Source organism: Chelonoidis abingdonii, chromosome 1 (assembly GCF_003597395.2).
Source record: "Chelonoidis abingdonii isolate Lonesome George chromosome 1, CheloAbing_2.0, whole genome shotgun sequence".
Lineage (NCBI taxonomy): Eukaryota > Metazoa > Chordata > Testudines > Testudinidae > Chelonoidis > Chelonoidis abingdonii.
In genome coordinates, this window is record NC_133769.1 from 289,056,788 (window position 1) to 289,076,130 (window position 19,343).

Sequence of the window (19,343 nt, forward strand, 5' to 3'; positions counted from 1 at the left end):
ACACAGTATTCAGAGCAAACATTAAGAACAGTCCCAGTTCATCATAACCCTCAACCCTCTGCTAAATTCACCCCTGTTTTGCGACCACTCCCCCCCGCAAAGCCGGTCTATTTTATTGTTGCAGGGCAAATGAAGGAGCCATAGTTTAATGGAAATTTTCAGCCCCTACAGCGGTCTTTGCAGCAGGGTGCAGGGAAAAACAGAGTTTGATGGGAAGGGAACTGGTTTGGATAGGAGCCCAGTCCCCTTCCTTTCCAAAATAATTTGGAAAGGGAATTAGATCATGCTGTGCCTCAGTTTCCCCTTCTGCAGGGAGATAGGGGGAGATAAAAGTCTCAGCCTGCCGTTGCCATATTGCAGACCGGGGGGCTTTTTTCCTGGGGTTTACATTACATGATACCCAACTTTAGTTCTGAAACAGACCCAGGCAGGCACAAACCTCACCCTCAAACAGCAACACCCTGAAAACCACAATCACCACCCCCAATATTACAAACCTAGGGGGAATCACAGGGTCAAACACTCACAGTTGGAAGTCCCCAGCAGTTCTTCAGGTGAGTGAGTGAGAGTGAGGTCACTGCAGAGATTATTCCTGTTTCACACAGGACCAGAAGCTCGGTACTGTCTCCTCCAGGTGAGTGAGTGCTCAGTGCTGGGGGGAGGGGATGGGAGAAGAAAGGCTAGGGCTTCCAGCCTCTCTCCCCCGCTCCTGACCTGCACTCAGCCGCTTGACCAGAGGCAGAGCCAGCGTCTCTAGTTGCCTAGCAGCAGCGACAACTGCTGCTTCCCAGAGACAGCCAGCGCTGGCCGGGGCCCCGTCAGGCTGCGGGGCCCGGGGCAAATTGCCCCACTTGCCCCCCCCCCCTGGGCGGCCCTGCACAGAGATGCAATACTTTTGTTTGATATATTAGGGCATAATGGAGCAAACTTGGATCTACCACATCAGAAACCCTGGGTTTAGTCTCAATTCTCCCAAAAACTTCCTTTAACCGTGGGCCACCGCTATCCTCAGTAAGTCATCTGCAAAGCATAGATCACATATTTGTCTTAGAGGTGTGAGGTCTTGCTAAATATGGGCTGTGAGCATTCAGCCTTATGAAACCCAGTTACGTTTGTAACTCATGTTCTAGCTCTGAGCCAGGAGAACACCTTTCTTTAAACTGCTGCAATTGCAGTTTCTCACCCCCACGCCATTTTGGTGGGGAAAGTAGCTGTGCAGAATCATTTTCCCTAGATTTTCTCTCTCAATGCTCTTTCTCTCAGGCATGAATGCAAGTCTCAAAACTAATGGTGCTTCTTTCACTCAGCACAGAGAAATGCACAGCTCTGCCCATGAACTTCCTATGGCTGGCTCTTCACATGTCCCAAGAACCTCACTACCAACGGGGTTACAGCAATCTTCTGATTTTGGTATGTACATTCAGGTTCAAAGAATACGATGTGAAGTCTCAAATGAAATCCAGTGTCACTGGTTATTCATATTATTGTGAAACACATGTACAAATACTATGTAAGGAATTTGTGTATATATACACATACACACACACACACACAATATGACCTTAGGCTGTTTTAAGGCATTAGTCACCAGCAAAGGTACCATACAGGTTCTATCAGACAAGAAATGTCCATGCAAACTGAATATTGACTGATTCACAACAGGCTTCGCATCACAAACCTTAACTGAACTCAAATGAAGAATTATGGAGACTTCAAAAAGAATCAACAGGAAGAAAAAAAAAGAAATCTGATGGGTGCACTCCAAAGGTTTGCTTGACTATCTGGAGGCAAGACAACACTCTGGCACCCTTCACTCAGGGGGGCGGGAGGGGTTGACAGTGCTTTTGCTTCATGAAAATGGGGTCACAACCAGGCATAGCTGAAAACAAGGAATTGGACTGTGTGATATTAACAAAATAAATATACCTGAGTGCTGTAGTGGTAGCACAGTGCTGGTCATGGGGTGAATCTTACAAGTTGATGTATATTGTTACTTTGACACTAGCAGACCTGATAATTCTGTGAGTGGTCAGGGGATAAGGGACTGGATGCTGTATGGAATGCTCCAACAACATTGGGGTTGGTGTATGTCTATCGCTACCAGTACGGAAAGAGTGAGCCTGGAAAGTAGCACTTTGTGCTGCCAGAGACTGGTGGTTTCAGCAAGCTGATCCACAGCAGGCAGAGACAAAACTGCTTCACACTAAGTGCAGGTTGTGATGAGGTGCCGCAGATTCTTCAAAAGGTTCTGCCACAACCTAAGAACTGTCTCCTAGCTAAATTTCAAATCTACCACCTAAAGCTGGTGTAAAAATAGTTGCTTTTTAAAAAAGCGGGAAAATAAGTTCTCACCATCAAAAACGTCTGATTTTGCATAAACACACACCCCAGGGATAAGAACCTATCTGCTAAATTTTAGCACCAGGGGTGGAATAGTGACAAAGTTTAAACTCCTGTGCAACCTTAACTCTAGGTATCATTACATGCTCTGTGTATAAGATTTTGCTTTGACACACAATTCATTATATTTTTAATGTAAATTTCTATTAAAGGAGTTAAAAATAAAAGTATAAAAAATGAGCCAATAATAAAAATGTTACATTACCTTAATTAACCCACCTTACTAGTAAGATGATAAAAGATTAAATTTGTTTCAAGCACTGAAGATGACAAACGTATGATAGTCCTCTACGGTTCTTACAACTGAGAAGATGCGACAACTTGGAAAACCCACAAGAGAATAAACTTCTACATGTTTATATAAATATACTAACAACCTTCCAAGTATAGGCTAAGTAAGAGGATATTTTTTCCCCTCAAACACTGAGACAATCATAATTACCAGAGCAAAAATGGTATTACTTGCTCAGAAAACGAGTGAAAAAATGCAATCAATGTTTAAAAAAAAAATCGGATTTTTCTGAGGGGAAAAAACAGATATATTATAGCTCAAAGATATCATCATGGAATAGGGATTATAAACTCTAGTTCTATAATATGAGAGAATATAATCACATAATGTCTACGAAAAGTTTTCTAAATGAGTTCCAGTAGTTTATGGATTAGGGACCCAATCATATGGGCTTCCAGGGGCTTCTTTATAGAAAGATTAACCTAAACCTTCTAACTACCCAATGGGTCTTGGTGCTCAGTCTAGAACAGTGGTTCTCAAAGCCGGTCCGCCGCTTGTTCAGGGAAAGCCCCTGGCGGGTTGGGCCGGTTTGTTCACCTGCTGCATTGGCAGGTTTGGCCAGTCGCGGCTCCCACTGGCCATGGTTCACCGCTCCAGGCCACTGGGGGCTGCGGGAAGGGCAGTAGCACATCCCTTGGCCCACGACACTTCCTGCAGCCCCCATTGGCCTAGAGCAGCGAACCGCAGCCAGTAGAAGCCGCGATCAGCCGAACCTGCGAAAGCAGCAGGTAAACAAACCGGCCCAGCCCACCAGGGGCTTTCCCTGAACAAGCGGCGGACCAGCTTTGAGAACCACTGGTCTAGAAGATACCATCAGAGATACTTAGTTTTGCAGTTCTCAAACTGAATTTGTGTCTCCAGAGATAACATGCTCAGGACGAAGCTGGGTTGAAGATGAAAGGAACAATGTCTGAACATGCAGGATCTTCAGGTTGGTAAACTTTTTTATTTCGTACTTCTTTCTTAAGGACTGCCTATCTTCCTTCTGGACTATCCTTAAATTCTCATGTTTGAGTAAAAAATATAGTTGTTACTCTATGGTACTATCAATTTAGATGCAGTTGTGACAAAAAATAAATTGCCGAAATAGGTAAATCTTCCTTTTACAATTTCACCTTTAAAGTAGCACTGGGTGTCAGTGAATGCAATGAATAAGACTAAATGAGCAGTACGGTAATAACAATTAAATAACCGTATTGACTTAATTTTGTTTAGGAGAATCCATCCTCAATATACAGGATTCTGTAGACTATCCACTTTCAAGATCACCATCACTTTATATAGTTTCAGAATTATCTGCCAATGATAGCATTTCAGTCACAAAGAGGTAACTGATGGAAAAAATGCATAAACAAACCAGGCAACACACTCTCCTTTCCATATGATTGAAAACCCACACTTCATTATCCTGGTCTTAATGACTGAACCATGTTAGAGTCCACCCAACAGAGCAGATGTCACAGGGAAATGGCTGGATAAAGTATATGAAAGAGAAATTTAGCAGTGTGCAAAAAAGTCTAGAGCAGGGGTGGGCAAACTTTTTGGCCTGAGGGCCATATCTAGGTCTGGAAATTGTATGGTGAGCCATGAATGCTCATGGAATTGGGGGTTAGGGTGCAGGAAGGGATGAGAGCTTTGGCTGGGGGTGCTGGTTCTAGGGTGGGGCTGGGGATGAGTTGGGGGTGCAGGAGAGTGCTTCAGGCTGGGACCCAGGAGTTCAGAGGGCGGGACAGGGATCAGGGCTGAGGCAGAGTGTTCGGCCTAATCTGATGACAGTTTGAACAAAAATTTTAAAAAAATAAATACAGTAACTCTTCACTTAACATTGTACTTATGTTCCTAAAAAAATCTGGCTAAGTGAAACTATGTTAAACAAATCCAATTTCCCCATAAGAATGAATGTAAATGGTGGGGGGGTTAAGTTCCAGGGATTTTAAGGGGGGGGGGGGCATACAGTACTCTGGTTGGGAGGTGCCCCCTCCTTACCTCACACAGGCACAGCACAGCCCACTGGCACTGGAGACAATGAGGCAGGCAAGGAGGCTAAAGGTGCTCTAGGCTAGGAGAAGCACATTGCACAGCAGCAGCTTCCCCTACTCTGCCAGCACCAAGGGCGGTAGGCTCAACCCTCAGCCCACCTACGCCACCCCTTCCCCACCTCTTCTTCCCCTCCCTCCCCCTTTACTCCACACGCTGCATCCTCGCTCCTCCCTCCTGCCCACAGCAATCAGCTGGCTTGCAGTGTTCAGGAGGCAGGGGGGAGAGCAAGGACACAACACACAGGCTCCCCTTCCCTTCTCTGCCTCCTGAATACCACAAGCCAACTGATTGCTGCGGGCAGGAGGGAGGGGGGAGGTGCGCCGCATCCTCACTCCTCCCCATGGCAATCATCTGGCTTGTGGTATTCGGGAGGCAGGGGAAGGAGGGGGAGCCTGCACACCGAGTCCTGCTTTTCCCCCCTGCCTCCTCAACACCGCAAGCCAGCTGACTGCTGTGGGCAGGAGGAAAAGGGGTAAGGCACCGATCTGTGGGGTCTGCCAGCAGTTGGGAGGTGCTGTAGAGGGGGGCGTATGTGAGCTGATAGGGGGCTGCCAACTGTGGACAAAACAGGCAGCCAAAACTATACTATAGCGAAGCAATGCAGAACTTTAAATGGCGCATGTTCCGTTACTGAGCAGGGACATAGGATTGAAACAACATTGAGTTACTGTAGATGGCACTGTCACAGTCAAAGTTCTGTAACCTTGAACAAAATAGAGGGAAATAGCTCTTTTATTGCTGATGCTGTTGACATCTGGAAGGAACTGAGTGAGATTTTGACAGGTTACGTCACAGACACCCCCTTGGGATTGCCAACTGATGTGCTGAGACTACCTCTGAGCCCGTTTTCCCTGCCAGCTTGGGACTTCAGTACCCTGTTGAGCTAGACAAGCAAGCCTGCTGCAAACACAGACTCAGGTGTGAACCACGTCCCCTAAAAGCTGCAGACTTAACTGAAAACAGCTTAAGAATTGCTCCTGTCTCTAGCACCCAGACACGCAGCTCCCAATGGGATCCAAACCCCAAATAAATCCATTTTACTCTGTATAAACCTTATACAGGGTAAACTCAAACTGTTCGCCCTATATAACACTGACAGGGAGATATGCACAGCTGTTTGCTCCCCCAGGTATTAATTACTTGCTCTGAGTTTATTAATAAGCAAAAGTTATTTTATAAAATATAAAAAGTAGGATTTAAGTGGTTCCAAGTAATAATAAACAGAACAAAGTAAATTACCAAGCAAAATAAAACACATGCAAGTCTAAGCCTGATACAGTAAGAAACTGATTACAAATGAAACTTCATCCTCAAAAATGTTCCAATAAGCTTCTTTCACCGACTAAGTCTTACTTCTAGTCTGGACCCAATCCTTTCCCCTGGTACAGTCCTTGTTCCAGTTCAGGTGGTAGCTAGGGAATTTCTCATGACTGGAATCCCCTTTGTTCTGTTCCACCCCCTTTTATAGCTTTAGCACAAGGTGGGAATCTTTTGCCTCTCTGGGTCCCCACTCCTCCTTCTAAATGGAAAAGCATCAGGTTTAAGACCAGGTGATATGTCCTGCAAGACCCCAAGCCTTCATTCTTCCTGGCCTTATCCACATGAAAGCTTTCCAGTAAACAGAACCATCTACAGTCAATTGTCCTGGTTAATAAGCGCCATCAAGATTGCAAACCACCATTAATGGCCCACACTTTGCATAATTACAATAGGACCTCAGAGTTATAGTCCATATTTCTAGTTTCAGACACAATACATTCAGACAAATAGCATGAAGTATCAGAGGGGTAACCATGTTAGTCTGTATCCACAAAAACAATGAGGAGTCCAGTGGCAACTTAAATACTAACAGGTTTATTTGGGCATAAGCTTTCATGAGTAAAAAACTACTTCTTCAGATGCATGGAGTGATAATTACAGATACAGGCATAAATATATATTGGCACATATAGGATGAACACACTCAAATTATAAAGCTTTGTATTGATACCTTACAAGAGATCTTTTTCATGAAGCATACTCCAGTTACATTAAATTCATACTCATTAGCATATTTTCATAAAATCATATGGAGTGCAATGTCACAGATCTTAAAAAAAGAGTGGGAAGGGATAGCTCAGTGGTTTGAGCATTGACGTGCTAAACCCAGGGTTGTGAGTTCAATCCTTGAGGGGGCCATTTAGGGATTGGTCCTGCTTGAGCAGGGGGTTGGACTAGATGATCTCTGAGGTCCCTTCCTGTCATAAATGGATAGGTAAGGTAAGGGTTAAGTTTCTTTTACCTGGAAAGGGTAACCAAACACCTGACCAGAGGACCAATCAGAGAACTGGATTGTTTAAAGTCAGGGGCGGGAATTTGTATACTCGGGGTCTTTTTTGTTTTCTCGGCTGTGAGTAAACAAGGTTTCCTCCTAACTCCTTCTTATTTCAAATATTATACCAAAAGTCTGTGAGTACAAAGGGACCCCCAAAGCAATTCGGCTATGAGGAGCTTTGGGTTGTACGAATAGATGTGGATGGCTGTGTCTTTTGTTGTTTTCTCGGCTGTGAGTTAACAAGCTTCCTCCTAACTGCATCTTATCTCCAAGTGTCTCCTACACATCTGTGAGTACAAAGGAACCCCCAAGCGATTCGGCTATGAGGAGCTTTGGGTTGTATTTACATGTATGTGGATTGGTTGGACTGGTTTAATTGGGCTATCTTTTAAATCAGACTGTTTCTTCATATTTTCTTATAAGCAAGAGCCTGTATTGAGTTTCTTAATGCAAGATTATTGTTTTATATTTTCTTTCTTTTTTTATATAAACTTTTCTTTTAAAACGTGTGGAAGTTTCTTTTCCTAGGGAGGCAAAGGGAAGGGAAAAGCCAGGCTGTGGGCTATTTTCCTATTGCTTTCAGGGAAAGAGCAGGCTACGGGGAAAGAGAAAAAGAATCACCTCTGTATCAGGTACCTGTCTCCCTCACGGGAAGGCAGGCACGGGGAAAGGCAAAGCCAAGCTGTTGGCATTTTGCATCTCAATTGTCCTGAGGGTAGAGAACGCTTATCTCTTGGGAAGCAGAGAAACCGGTTTCTTGATACTCGCAGGCTAGACCAAGAGGCAAGCCTGGGAAGGAGGGGGGAAGGGGTTTTCTCCCCTGCTTTTAGCATCCAAGGGATTTGGAATCTGGGTGTCCCACCAAGGGAGGGTTGGGGACACCAGAGAGAGGAAAGGGGGGATCAGGCCCCATCAATTCCTGATCTGGTGGCAGCGAGAATATCCAAGCTGGTAGTGAGCTTGGGGGAGTTTCAGGTAAGCCCCCAAACTTTGGACGCTAAGGTCCAGGTTTGGGACAGGACCAGGCTTTGGACGCTAAGGTCCAGGTCTGGGACTGGGAGGCTAGATTACCACATGGTGGCAGTGGTGGGATGTCAAAATCCAACCCTATGATTCTATGAAGAAATATGCAATGATGGAAAATGAATGGGACAAGTACTATCTCCACCTCATTTTCGTGCAAATATTCTCAATACTCGGTATTAGGGTCAAACCTTAACTGATGAAGAGGAGTTGGCTATGACATGGACATCCAGCTGTCATCCCTCCATAATGCCAACTATAATAAACTTCAGAGCTAAGGGTGAATCATTCAAGAAATATATGTTTGCAGATGAGGTTTTAAAGCAAGTCACACCAGTGAACTGGAGAAAGTCACTTCTGGACCTGGCTTTAGAGACTGTTGAAGTGATAATCTCACTTTTAACAGCAGTAGCTTGTTCTGCCAGTGTATAGAGAATATTCATTCTAAATTGAGAAATGGTTTGGGACCTGAAAAAGCAGGAAAGCTTGTTTTTCTTTTCCCAATTATGAAAAACAGGAAAATGAAGGTGAAGATGACCGAATTAGCTGCAGAAGCCAATATTTTAAAGTTTCTCATGTTCACTTGGCTGACAGTCAATTTAATTTTTGTTTTTTAAATATTTCATTTAACTATTTTAATTAATTTTAAAATCAGGTTTGTTTTTGTTAAACTTGAATGTTTAAATTAAAAAATTAATATGCTTGGTTTTGTTAAAATAGTAAGTTTGCTGTTGAAGAAAAAAACCCAGAATGCATAACGTCGTTATTTCAGTTAAATAAAACAATTTAAATGTGTCTGATGATGTTCTCCTCCTAATACAGATGACAAGAAAGTCCTCCAAATATTAAAGATTAACCTGTTCAATTGGAACTAGTTTACTGCCCAATGATTTCATAAAATCTGCTCAGTTTCTTTTGGTAAATGAAATAACCAAACAATCATTCATTTTCTGATACAGCTGTAAAACTAATCTGAACAGTTTTCAAACTAAATCACTTTAAAAATGTATAGTGTGTACCTTCTAAAAATGAAACCTACATCTATCTCGGAGTTGTGAAGAATATGTATTAAGGTTATAACAACCAAACAAGAAAGCACTTTTATGCAGAAATTCATGATTAAATCTAGTCTTCCTGACTAGTGATTTCAATCATGATTCAAATCAAATCCACCCTGCATAGAACCATTACCTTTGAAAAGATACTAATAACTGAGAAAAATCTATGGTATGTCACAATGTTACACTTTACCTTTTTTAACCAATGGGCTTGCCAGTCAGTATTAAGAATACTTAATCACCAGAAAATAAATTTGGAAGAAGAATTCAAGCCTTTGACAATTATTCACTGGCGTTAGTCTTTTAGATGTATTCATACCTGACTGTGACATATTAGATTGTAAGCTCTTTGGGGCAGGAACTGTCTTTTTGTTCTGCATTTGTACATCTAGCACAAGGGATACTGGTCCATGACTGGGATTTCTAGGTGTTATGATAATACCAAAAATAAGGTGTGATGCAAACATAAAAAAGTAGTTGACCTTATCTTTCACAATAACCCAAGGCATACATTGGCTTATTACTGAACAGATCGGCGATTCAAAAAGGTACTGGCGTACTTGCATTTCACAGTAAAGTTTGGGGAACATGAAGGTGAGAAACCCAAAACAGTGGAGGAACTCAGATTTATTTTGCTTCTTGGTTTATATTGCTCAATTTACTGGATTTATAAAAGTGTACCACTCAATTTTGATCTGTCAGGTGTATATGGCCAAGCTAAGACATGTATTACCTTACAAATGTAAACTAGTAAGTTTGACCACATATATAAAAACCATGTACTTTATGTTTAGCTTCCAAATGAAATTATGTGCACATCCAAAAGTTAAACAGTAGGTCAAACAGAACCTGATATATATATATATTTTTTTTTAAAGATTTAAAACAGCACCACCCTATGTGAGGTTATATCAAGAGGAAATTTGATAGCTATCTTCCTTCGTTCACTAATGAGAGGGTCTTTTTCAATTGTGGGGTAAAAAACTGATTAAAAGTTACTCAAACAAAAATGTACCTACTTGGGCCATTAAACAAAAAAATGCTTTTACTTGCAGCTGAAAGTATTGTCCATTCATGATTACATCAACTCATGTTCTCATTTTTAAAAAGTTACTCTATATATTTCAGTGCCGTACTAAATTCCAGACTGAGCTAGTATGAAAGAGGCCTGTTCTTTGAGGGTACAGCTCATCTCACTACATTAGTTCTTCTATGCTATATAACATGGAGCTTAAGGGAGACAAAGTCTTGCACAAGCCCACTGCATTGAAGAAAATTCCAACCTTCAATGGACAGTGGATTTATACTCATTAAAAATGTCAGTATGACTGTCTTAGGCATTACAGTGACGACAGTAAAGGTGGTCACTGGGACGAGGCATTGTTTTTAAACATGTTTAAAAGTAAAATGCTGTCTTCAATTTACGCTACAGCAGATGCTCAATAATAGCAACACATGGGTGCCCTTTTGTTATGTTGCGCCTAAGTGGCTATTGCTGTTATTAGGGGTGGGGGGCGTCAATAACTCCACAGTAGGGAAAAGTGTTCCCAGAGGAAATATTGCTCAGAGCAGCCACTGCTTATTGCTTGCTTGCAGCAACACCTTGTATCTACTGTATCACAACTGCTTCAATGGAAAAAAACTAAGCGGAATATTATATAATTAGTTTGATCTATTCAGTGATACCAGTCATCAGAAGGTTCTTCAAGATTGACAGAATCAGAATTTCTAACGTAAACAATATCATAATGCAATAAGAAATGGAAAGCCAATGTCTTTCCGACAGTCAAATTTTAGGCTCAGTGCATGGGAAGCTTGGGGGGGGGGAGGGGGGAGAGAGAAGAGGAGGAGACTTGACTAAAGCTTTTTCCAAGTTTCTTGAGTAGGTTCACTTTCATTTGAGTGCATGCATGTGGACAACTAAAGAAGCTGAACTGACTGATGTATTTTATTATTTCTAGCACATGGTACTTTAATTAGTTGCAAATATAGCCAGAGTTTACACTGGATGCATGTTTCATAAACCAAAAACCCCTACAAGCACTTAACATACTGTAATGATACAGAAAGATGCACAATTTCACAGAATGGAAAAGACGACTAAGAAAATTTAGCATGTGAAGAAGTTTTAAAGAAAGTTTGTTTAGATGGATATCACAAATAACTGTGCATCACAATGTATAAACCACGTGTAAAGCGAAAGAATATCTTTTAATGCTCTATGTATGGTGTTAGATTTTCTAAATTATACCTGCCTCTGCTGTAACATCAAGAGGTCCAGACACATGTACCTTGCAGAACAATGATCTTACATTTACACGACTTTAATCAAGATAGATAAGTTATTTAGAAAATGTAGAGAGTAATGAATGTGTCCACCACATAGCATCCTGTACTTAGAGCCTGACATCACACACACACGACCTAGCAGCCAGAGCGTCATCCCTAATTCCAATATGCGATTTTATGTGACTCAGGATAGAGGGTTATGCTTTGGTTACATCTCCTGGCTTATTACTGAGTGTACTGCAAGTGGGAAGGAATGTTCACTGAGGACCACTGAACCTCATAACGGAAGGGTACTCATGGGAAGCCAGGGGGTGTAACTGTACATGAACATGGTTGATTTACTCATAGATGAAGAGGAAGGCAGAATGAACCATATTACTTTGCCTTGGGTCCCACAATAACTTCGTTCTGTATCTTATGGCAACTCTTCAGCAGTGAAAAAACATTGCTTGCCCAAAGATAATCAAGGATCTTAGTCAAGTAATATGGGTAAAATTTTTAAAGATTCCTTAAGAGACTTAAGCACTTGTGTCTCATTGACTTTCAATAGGACTTAGATACCTAAAGCACTCAACTGCTTTTGAAAATTTTACCCTGGAATTTATTAGTAATGCAAAACAACATATTTCCTAGAAAGGCACAAACTTAATTGTTGACTAGTTTCTATAAGGGCTGTTGATTAATCACAGTTTAATTGCACTGTTAATAAATTTCAATTGGTTTTCTGTTTAAATGTGGCCGTTCTTCCACATTTTCACATATTGTATTCTGTAACTGAAATCAAAGTGTATATTATTTTTATTACAAATATTTGCACTGTACAAAGGATCAATGAGAGAGTATTTTTCAATTCACCTCATACAAATACATGACAATCTCTTGGTTATAAAAAATGCAACTTACAAATATTGATTTTTTGTTACACCACTGCACTCAAAAACAAAACAATGTAAAAACTGCAGAGTCTACAGGTCTACTCAGTCCTACTTCTTGTTCAGTCAATCACTAAGATAAACTAGTTTGTTTACATTTACAGGAGATAATACTGGCCTCTTATTTACATCCTCTGAAAGTGAGAACAGGCATTTCATGACACTGTTGTAGCCAGCATCACCAGGTATTTACTTGCCAAATGTGCTAAAGATTCATATGTCCCTTCATGCTTTAGCCACCATTCCTGAGGACATGTTTCCATGCTAATGATGCTCATTAAAAAAATAATGCGTTAATTAAAATTTGTGACTGAACTCCGGGGGGGGGAGAATTGCCCCCCCACTCGGTTTTACTCGCATTTTGCCATATATTTCACATTATAGCAGTCTTGGATGATGACCCAGCACACGTTCGTTTTACGAACACTTGCACTGCAGATTTCACAAAACGCAAAAAAGGTATCAACGTGAGATTTCTAAAAAGAGTGCTACAGCACTCAACCAAAGATTTAAGAACCAGAAGTACCTTCCAAAATCTGAGAGAGACGAGGCGTGGAGCATGCTTTCAGAAGTCTTAAAAGATCAACAGTCCGATGCGAAACTACAGAACCCAAAACACCAAAAAAGAAAAATCAACCTTCTACTGGTGGCATCTGTCATCAGCATGGATGCATGTCTCCTGGAATGGCAGTTCAAGCATGAAGGGACATATGAATCTTTAGCACATCTGGTAAGTAAATACCTGATGATACCAGCTACAGCTGTGCCATGAGAATGCCTGTTCTCACTTTTAGGTGACATTTTAAACGAGAAGGGAGCAGCATTATCTCCTGCAAATGTAAACAAACTTGTCTGAGTGACTGGCTGAACAAGAAGTAGGACTGAGTGAACTTGTAGGCTCTAAAATTTTACATTGTTTTATTTTTGAATGCAGTTTTTTTTTTATACAATTTAACATTTGTAAGTTAAACGTTCATGATAAAGAAATTGCACTACAGCACTTTTATTAGGTGAACTGAAAAATACTATTTCTTTAGTTTTTATAAAGTGAGCACTGTATACTTTGTATTCTGTGTTGTAATTTAAATCAATATATTTGAAAAATGTAGCCAACATCCAAAAATATTTAAATGGTATTCTATTATGGTTTAATCGTGCCATTAATTGTTATTTAATTGCAGGATTTATGGCAATTAATTTTTTTAATTGCTTGACAGTCCTAGCTTCCATATATTTGCAGTTAACTACTCTACTTTATTGATACTGTTTTACTCCAGTAGGGACCAACATGTCATAAAAAAAATACCTCACACACACTTTTCTGTAGACATGCTTGAATAAAAAAAATTAAAACAATTAGATGACACCAGGATAATACTATCCAAATTAAAGAAGAAAACAAGCATACAAATACGAAGTTGTGGAAAAACTGATTGCTGAAGACATTTCTCTCTGCTGTTACAATTCCACTGGTGTTGATGTCTCCCTTCAATTACCTGACAATGAACCAAGCAGGAAAAAGGAGACAAGGATGAAACAGGAAAGGGCATAGCAGCACTGTTCACATTCATAATGAGATTTTAGAATTGTAAAACACTTGAACCAATAAGACTTCAGTTTACAAGTTACTGAGGGGAAAAGAGGAAAGTATGAAAAAAAGGGTGACAATTAGCTGATGTCATATCCCCATAGGACGAGGAAGACAAAATCCTACCCAGTTGTTCACAGCACAGCAAAAGTGCGGACAGAAAAGGCGGTGTAGAGAGCATTACTAATCACACGTCCTAGGAGAGATACAGTTACATAACACTGATCTACTTATGGGTCTTAGGGCTTGGCTACACTGGCGCCTTACAGCACCGCAAATTTCTCGGTCAGGGGTGTGAAAAAACACCTCCCTGAGCGCACCAAGTTACAGCGCTGCAAAGTGCAAGTGTAAACACTGCCCCAGCACTGGGAACGCAGCTCTCAGTGCTGTAAGCTAATCCCCACGAGGAGGTGGAGTACGTGCAGCGCTGGGAGAGCTCTCTCCCAGTGCTGGCGCTGCGACTACACTCACACTTCAAAACGCTGCCACGGGAATGCTCCCGTGGCAGCGCTGCGCAGCTCTAAGTGTAGCCATACCCTTAGTTTGCAACTCTCCCCCTCCCCTGATACATTTGCAAATACAACCATTAAAATGCTGCTATTTTTAACATTTTAAAAACATTTGTATTTTTATCCAAAAATGGTAGAGAAAGTTTTGTTCTTGTAATATTCTGAATCTTCAATAAATTCTGTCAAAGAAATAAAGCAAGGAAAAGCTGAGGTCAAAGTTCTTACGCAGAACAGTGCGTGTTGAGTTAAAAATTTAACTTAATGTTAATTAAAAACTGAACAAAATGATATTTGAAAAACGTTTTACAGGAAGTTGATGATCTACTTCCTCAAAAGCCATAGAATTATTAATTATTCAGTCAATAGTATTAGAATTACTTCATCATCCTGATGTATTTAACAGAAAAGATATCCTAGAGTCACAGCAGGAGGAAAGGTTGGGGAGAAAACAGTTCAAAGAGCTAGAGAGGGAGAAAAGAAAAAAGAAATCCATATTTGCTTTTATCATACCAGGAGGAAAAAAAAAAAAAAGATACACACAATGCAGTTATGGTAGTGGTTGGATTTAATGAGTTTAGCAATAGGGAGTGAGAGGCTCACAAAACCAAGTATTAGAAACGCCTATTACCATCTTAAAAGTAAGATAATGTGCTGTCATGACAAGGTGCTAATATTGTACAGTGAATCTAAAACAGTTTTGGTTCTTCCACCCTTTGGAGCCATTACAGTATGTACACAATTGTATGAGAATCCAGTTGATGTGTCAGGTTTGCATGCTGATGGACAGGATAAAGTATGACTGAAACAGTCATGGTCCTTACTATGATACCACAAAAGCACTATCAAATGAGCTCATTGCCATATACAGCAAGTTAAGCATGTTATTCTCACTGTGATCTAAATGTAATGTAAAAAAAAGTTTAATGAAGTTAATAACAAATATTACAAAATTCATTTATATTAACCTTTATGTAGTCATTTTCAGGAAATTTATGTGGTGAGCTATTTGCCCTACGTCTTGTGTTTATTTCAATTTCACTTGTCGGAACTCCATCCAAAAAGGCACTCATCCAAAATTCTGGTCACCTTATTCTTATTTAAAAAAATAAAAGAACATGCAAAACAAGTTGACTAATGCTTCTTCTTTCCATCATACATACATCTACCAGATAAATAATACAACTTCAAACTCCTACCATATGAATTAGACTTTCAGCAACTTCCATCCTCTGCCAATTCTGCTCAGATGGGCTTTACAGTATGGCAAGAAGGTTATTTCAGACCTTGGAGCAATGGGGTATTTCAGAAGAAAGGAGCCCATATGAAGAACACTCTATCAGCAGCCCTCTCCCCTTTTTATAACAAGGTGGATCAAAATGCAAGACCTCTGTTGAACATAAAAAAAGGCCATAGGGGGTCAAACCAAAGGTCCATCTAGCCAAGTAGCCTACAGTGGCCTACGCTAGACAAGTTAATACCCTTTTACACAACAGGCCAATCATCAAGTGATCCAACCCAACACCGAGTCCCAGCATCAAGGGCTTAGGGACATTCAGTGCAGTATGATTGCACCCCGACCATCTTGGCTAATAGCCATTGATGGACCTAGCCTCCATGAATTTATGTAATTATTAATTTAATCCAGTTATAGTTTTGGCCTTCATGACATCCACTAGCAACAAGTTCCACTGTGCATTGTGTAAAGACTTCCTTTTGTCTGTTTTAAACCTAATGTCTATTAGGTTCATTGGGTAATCCCTGGTTCTTGTGTTACGTGAAGGGGTAACTGACACTTCATTATTCACTTTTTCCATACCATTTGTGATTTTAGACCTCTATGACATACCCCCCTTAGTCCATTCTTTTCCAAGAATAGCCTCAGTCTTCTTAATCTCTCCTCATATGCATTGCAACTCTAGTAATACAGCAAAGTGAGACAGTTTCTCAGTTAGGCAGGTCTAAATGAGTTTAATGTTCTATAGGTCAAAGATAAAACCTTGAATTCCATCTGAAAACCAAGAGGCAGCCAGTGCAAATAAAAGAGCCTTGTTAACATGGCGCCTCTTGGTTGCAGTTTATGTAAGCAAGCTGGCTGCCACAATTTGGGCCATTTCAAATTCTTTAGAAAAAGATTTAAGGTGTAGCCATGGAATACACTGCAATAATCCAGTCTTGACATGACAAAGGCATCAATCACGGAAGCAAGGCCTATGACAGAAAGAAATACACTGCTGGCAAAGTGCAGGTGGTAAAAATGCCCCAGGAGGCTCCTGCAGTGTGATTATCCAAGAGCAGATGGGGATCCAGCACTGTCCTCAGGTTAAGCACTCAAGTAACACATGAAAGACACTCCATCAAACGGAGAGAGTTAACAACTACCCATCTGTGGGTTCTGAACAAAGTTTTTTAGGACTCTAAAAATGTTCTCAACATAAATATCTACATTTATTTTGAGCTGCAAACAATGCAGTAGAAATGTTTACATCCAAATAGGTTCTGTGATCCAGAAAGACTAGGAAACAGACTAAATATAAGAGAAACTGACTGGTTTCTTTTCATTATTTACTTCTGAATTTGGACAACCAGTGAGCTAATTAAAATTCGCATTAATAAAATATAATTACAACATCACACAAATTTAACCTTTTTTAACATTATGGTCCTTTAAAAATATGATTAAAAGGCACAAAAAACAAGGAAGTTAATGGGTAAGGCTAGAACTTCCGGCTTGCTCTAACTCACTCTAGCAACTATTGTTGAGTCTACATTTTACAATCTAATGTATGTGATGTTAAATATAGGTACTGGGACTAGAGACATAACACAATCAATTCAGGATGGAGTGTCACAATTGACAATGTACTGTTTTGGGGAAGGGAGAAAGGACACAGTGAGAAAGGTATATTTAATCTAGAAGCAACTGAACGTGATTCTTTGAAAATCTGGAGAATAGTTCTCCCAATGAGCTTATATACAACAAATTATATTCCCAAACCCAGTAACTACAGATTACCCAGAAAAGGATTTAAGAAAAGAAACAAAGATTCACTCCAGCCCACATATGAAGGAAGGCAGGCCGGACTGGGGAAATTCCCCTGCCCCTCTTCATTTCCCTTCCATGTTTTCAATGCCGGGCAGATGTAAAAATAAATCATTAATTTGAGATTCACTCCTCCTTTGGATAAACCTTTGTCGAGCAACGATTGGAGACATCGGTCTGTGATTTAACTTTCAGAAGCGCTGAAGCCACCCTCTCTTCCCCCCCAACTCTCCAAAAATAAGGCCGTCCAGGAGCCAGGAGAAGGGTGGCCAAGCCCAGTTGGGCGAGGACGACCTACGTGCCAGCCACTCGGCCGCCGGGCCACGAGAAGGGATCAAGGTTAAGCGCTGCGGAGTCTTTTCGCTAAGGCCTCCAAGCGTCCCACCCTCGCGGAAGCTGGCAAGTAGCCACCCCTGACCCCGATACAGCGGCCACAACAAGCCGGGCTCCCCGGCTCCCCTCCCCGCGTCCCGGCCGCGAAACAACACAGCACCGAACCTCCTCCGTGACAGGCTCCCTGGGAACCCCCCACAACATGGGGCGGAAGCTCCCTGTCCCGCCACACCCGGGGCAGACAGTCTCGGGCAGGGTCCGCGCTCCCCGGCTCCGGCCACAGACCCCGCAGCCGGGGAAGTGGCCGCGGTGAGCGCCCCTCGCTACGGTCCCGCAGAGCCGCCTGCGTCGCAGCGGGGATGTCCGCGCGGCGGGAGGAGCCGGGCCGGTCACTCACCACTTGGTAGCGGCTGGCGGGCTGGTGGTGATCCATCCCGGCCGCCGGCGGACACACAGTGGCGCGGCCCGAGCCTGGCTCCTCCGCGCCCGCTCTCCCCTCCCGGCTACCGCCCTGGTTCCCTGCCGCAGCAGCCAGGCCCTGCCTTGCCCCTCCGGATGCGACTGCTCTGAACCGGAGCCGGCCTCCTCGCTCCGTCACCGCCGCACCGCCCCGGACCCGCTTCCGGGGGCGGGGCGCGACGCGACAGCCGCTTCTGTGTGGAGGAGCACGGCGATGAGGGCGCAGCCCGTGACGCATATAATAAAGCGGGGGGAGGGGAGACGGCGTGCACGTCGGGGCCCAGCCTCTGTGTTATACCGCGATACATCTGTGCAGCTAACACCTCTGTCCCCGGTCGTCCCCTCACACATCCTCTGTGCCCCCCCGCCCCCCGTTCCTTACATGCCCCTCGACCCCCTACACTCCCCCTTTACACACACCACTGGGCACCAGGCCAGCTCCCATTATAGGACCGACTTGTTTCCCTTAACGTCTCTAAAAGAAAGCACTGTTCTAGACATTTTAACTTTTACATCTTACCCCAGCGTAGGATTCTTCTGGGATGTCTGCTTTTAAAAATGAAAAGAAAAAAACAAGGAGTTTTAAATTGATGTTTTGAAAATTGAACTTCACTTTTGACATTTTTTCTAACTCTTGTAGGGCTGTCAAGAGATTAAAATAATAATCGTGATTAACCACACTGTTAAACTATAATAAAATACCATCTATTTAAATATTTTTGGATGTTTTCTACATTTTCAAATATAATTATCGGTATTTCAATTACAACACAGAATAAAAAGTGTACTGTGCTCACTTTATTTTTTATTACACGTGTTTGCACTGTAAAAAAATAAAATAAATGTCAAGGTGGTTTCTGAGGCTGTGGATGGCATTGCGTTCTGCACGACTTAGGTTATGAGCCAAGCGATGTTGTTTTTCCACAATTTCTGCCTGTGCATGTCGGCGGAAGCATTCAATGTACAGGTCCAGACTGTCATTTCGACCCTCAGGAGAAGTCCATGTGGAGTTCTTCTTCTTGTGCTGTTGGTGGGAGGGTACCTGTGTATCAGTGCGCTGTTCAGT

The 19,343-nt window shown here is 42.0% G+C and overlaps 1 protein-coding gene across 4 annotated transcripts in view; it reads right to left on the minus strand.

The window, feature by feature from the left end:
- Nucleotides 1-18,487, minus strand: part of NDFIP2 (Nedd4 family interacting protein 2) — an 86,194-nt gene extending 67,707 nt beyond the window's left edge. Inside the window, exons 1-2 of one of the 4 annotated variants that reach the window (XM_032798362.2) lie at nucleotides 18,216-18,423; nucleotides 15,642-15,832 (exon numbers count right to left, since the gene is read on the minus strand). In XM_032798362.2, the coding sequence (XP_032654253.1) occupies nucleotides 15,642-15,671 (30 nt within the window). In that variant the 5' untranslated portion in view covers nucleotides 15,672-15,832; nucleotides 18,216-18,423. Of the gene's footprint in view, nucleotides 1-15,641; nucleotides 15,833-18,215 lie in introns of all 4 variants that reach the window. The other 3 variants (XM_032798363.2, XM_032798360.2, XM_032798361.2) reach the window with 3 other exon arrangements.
- Between the last annotated feature and the right edge of the window lie 856 nt (nucleotides 18,488-19,343).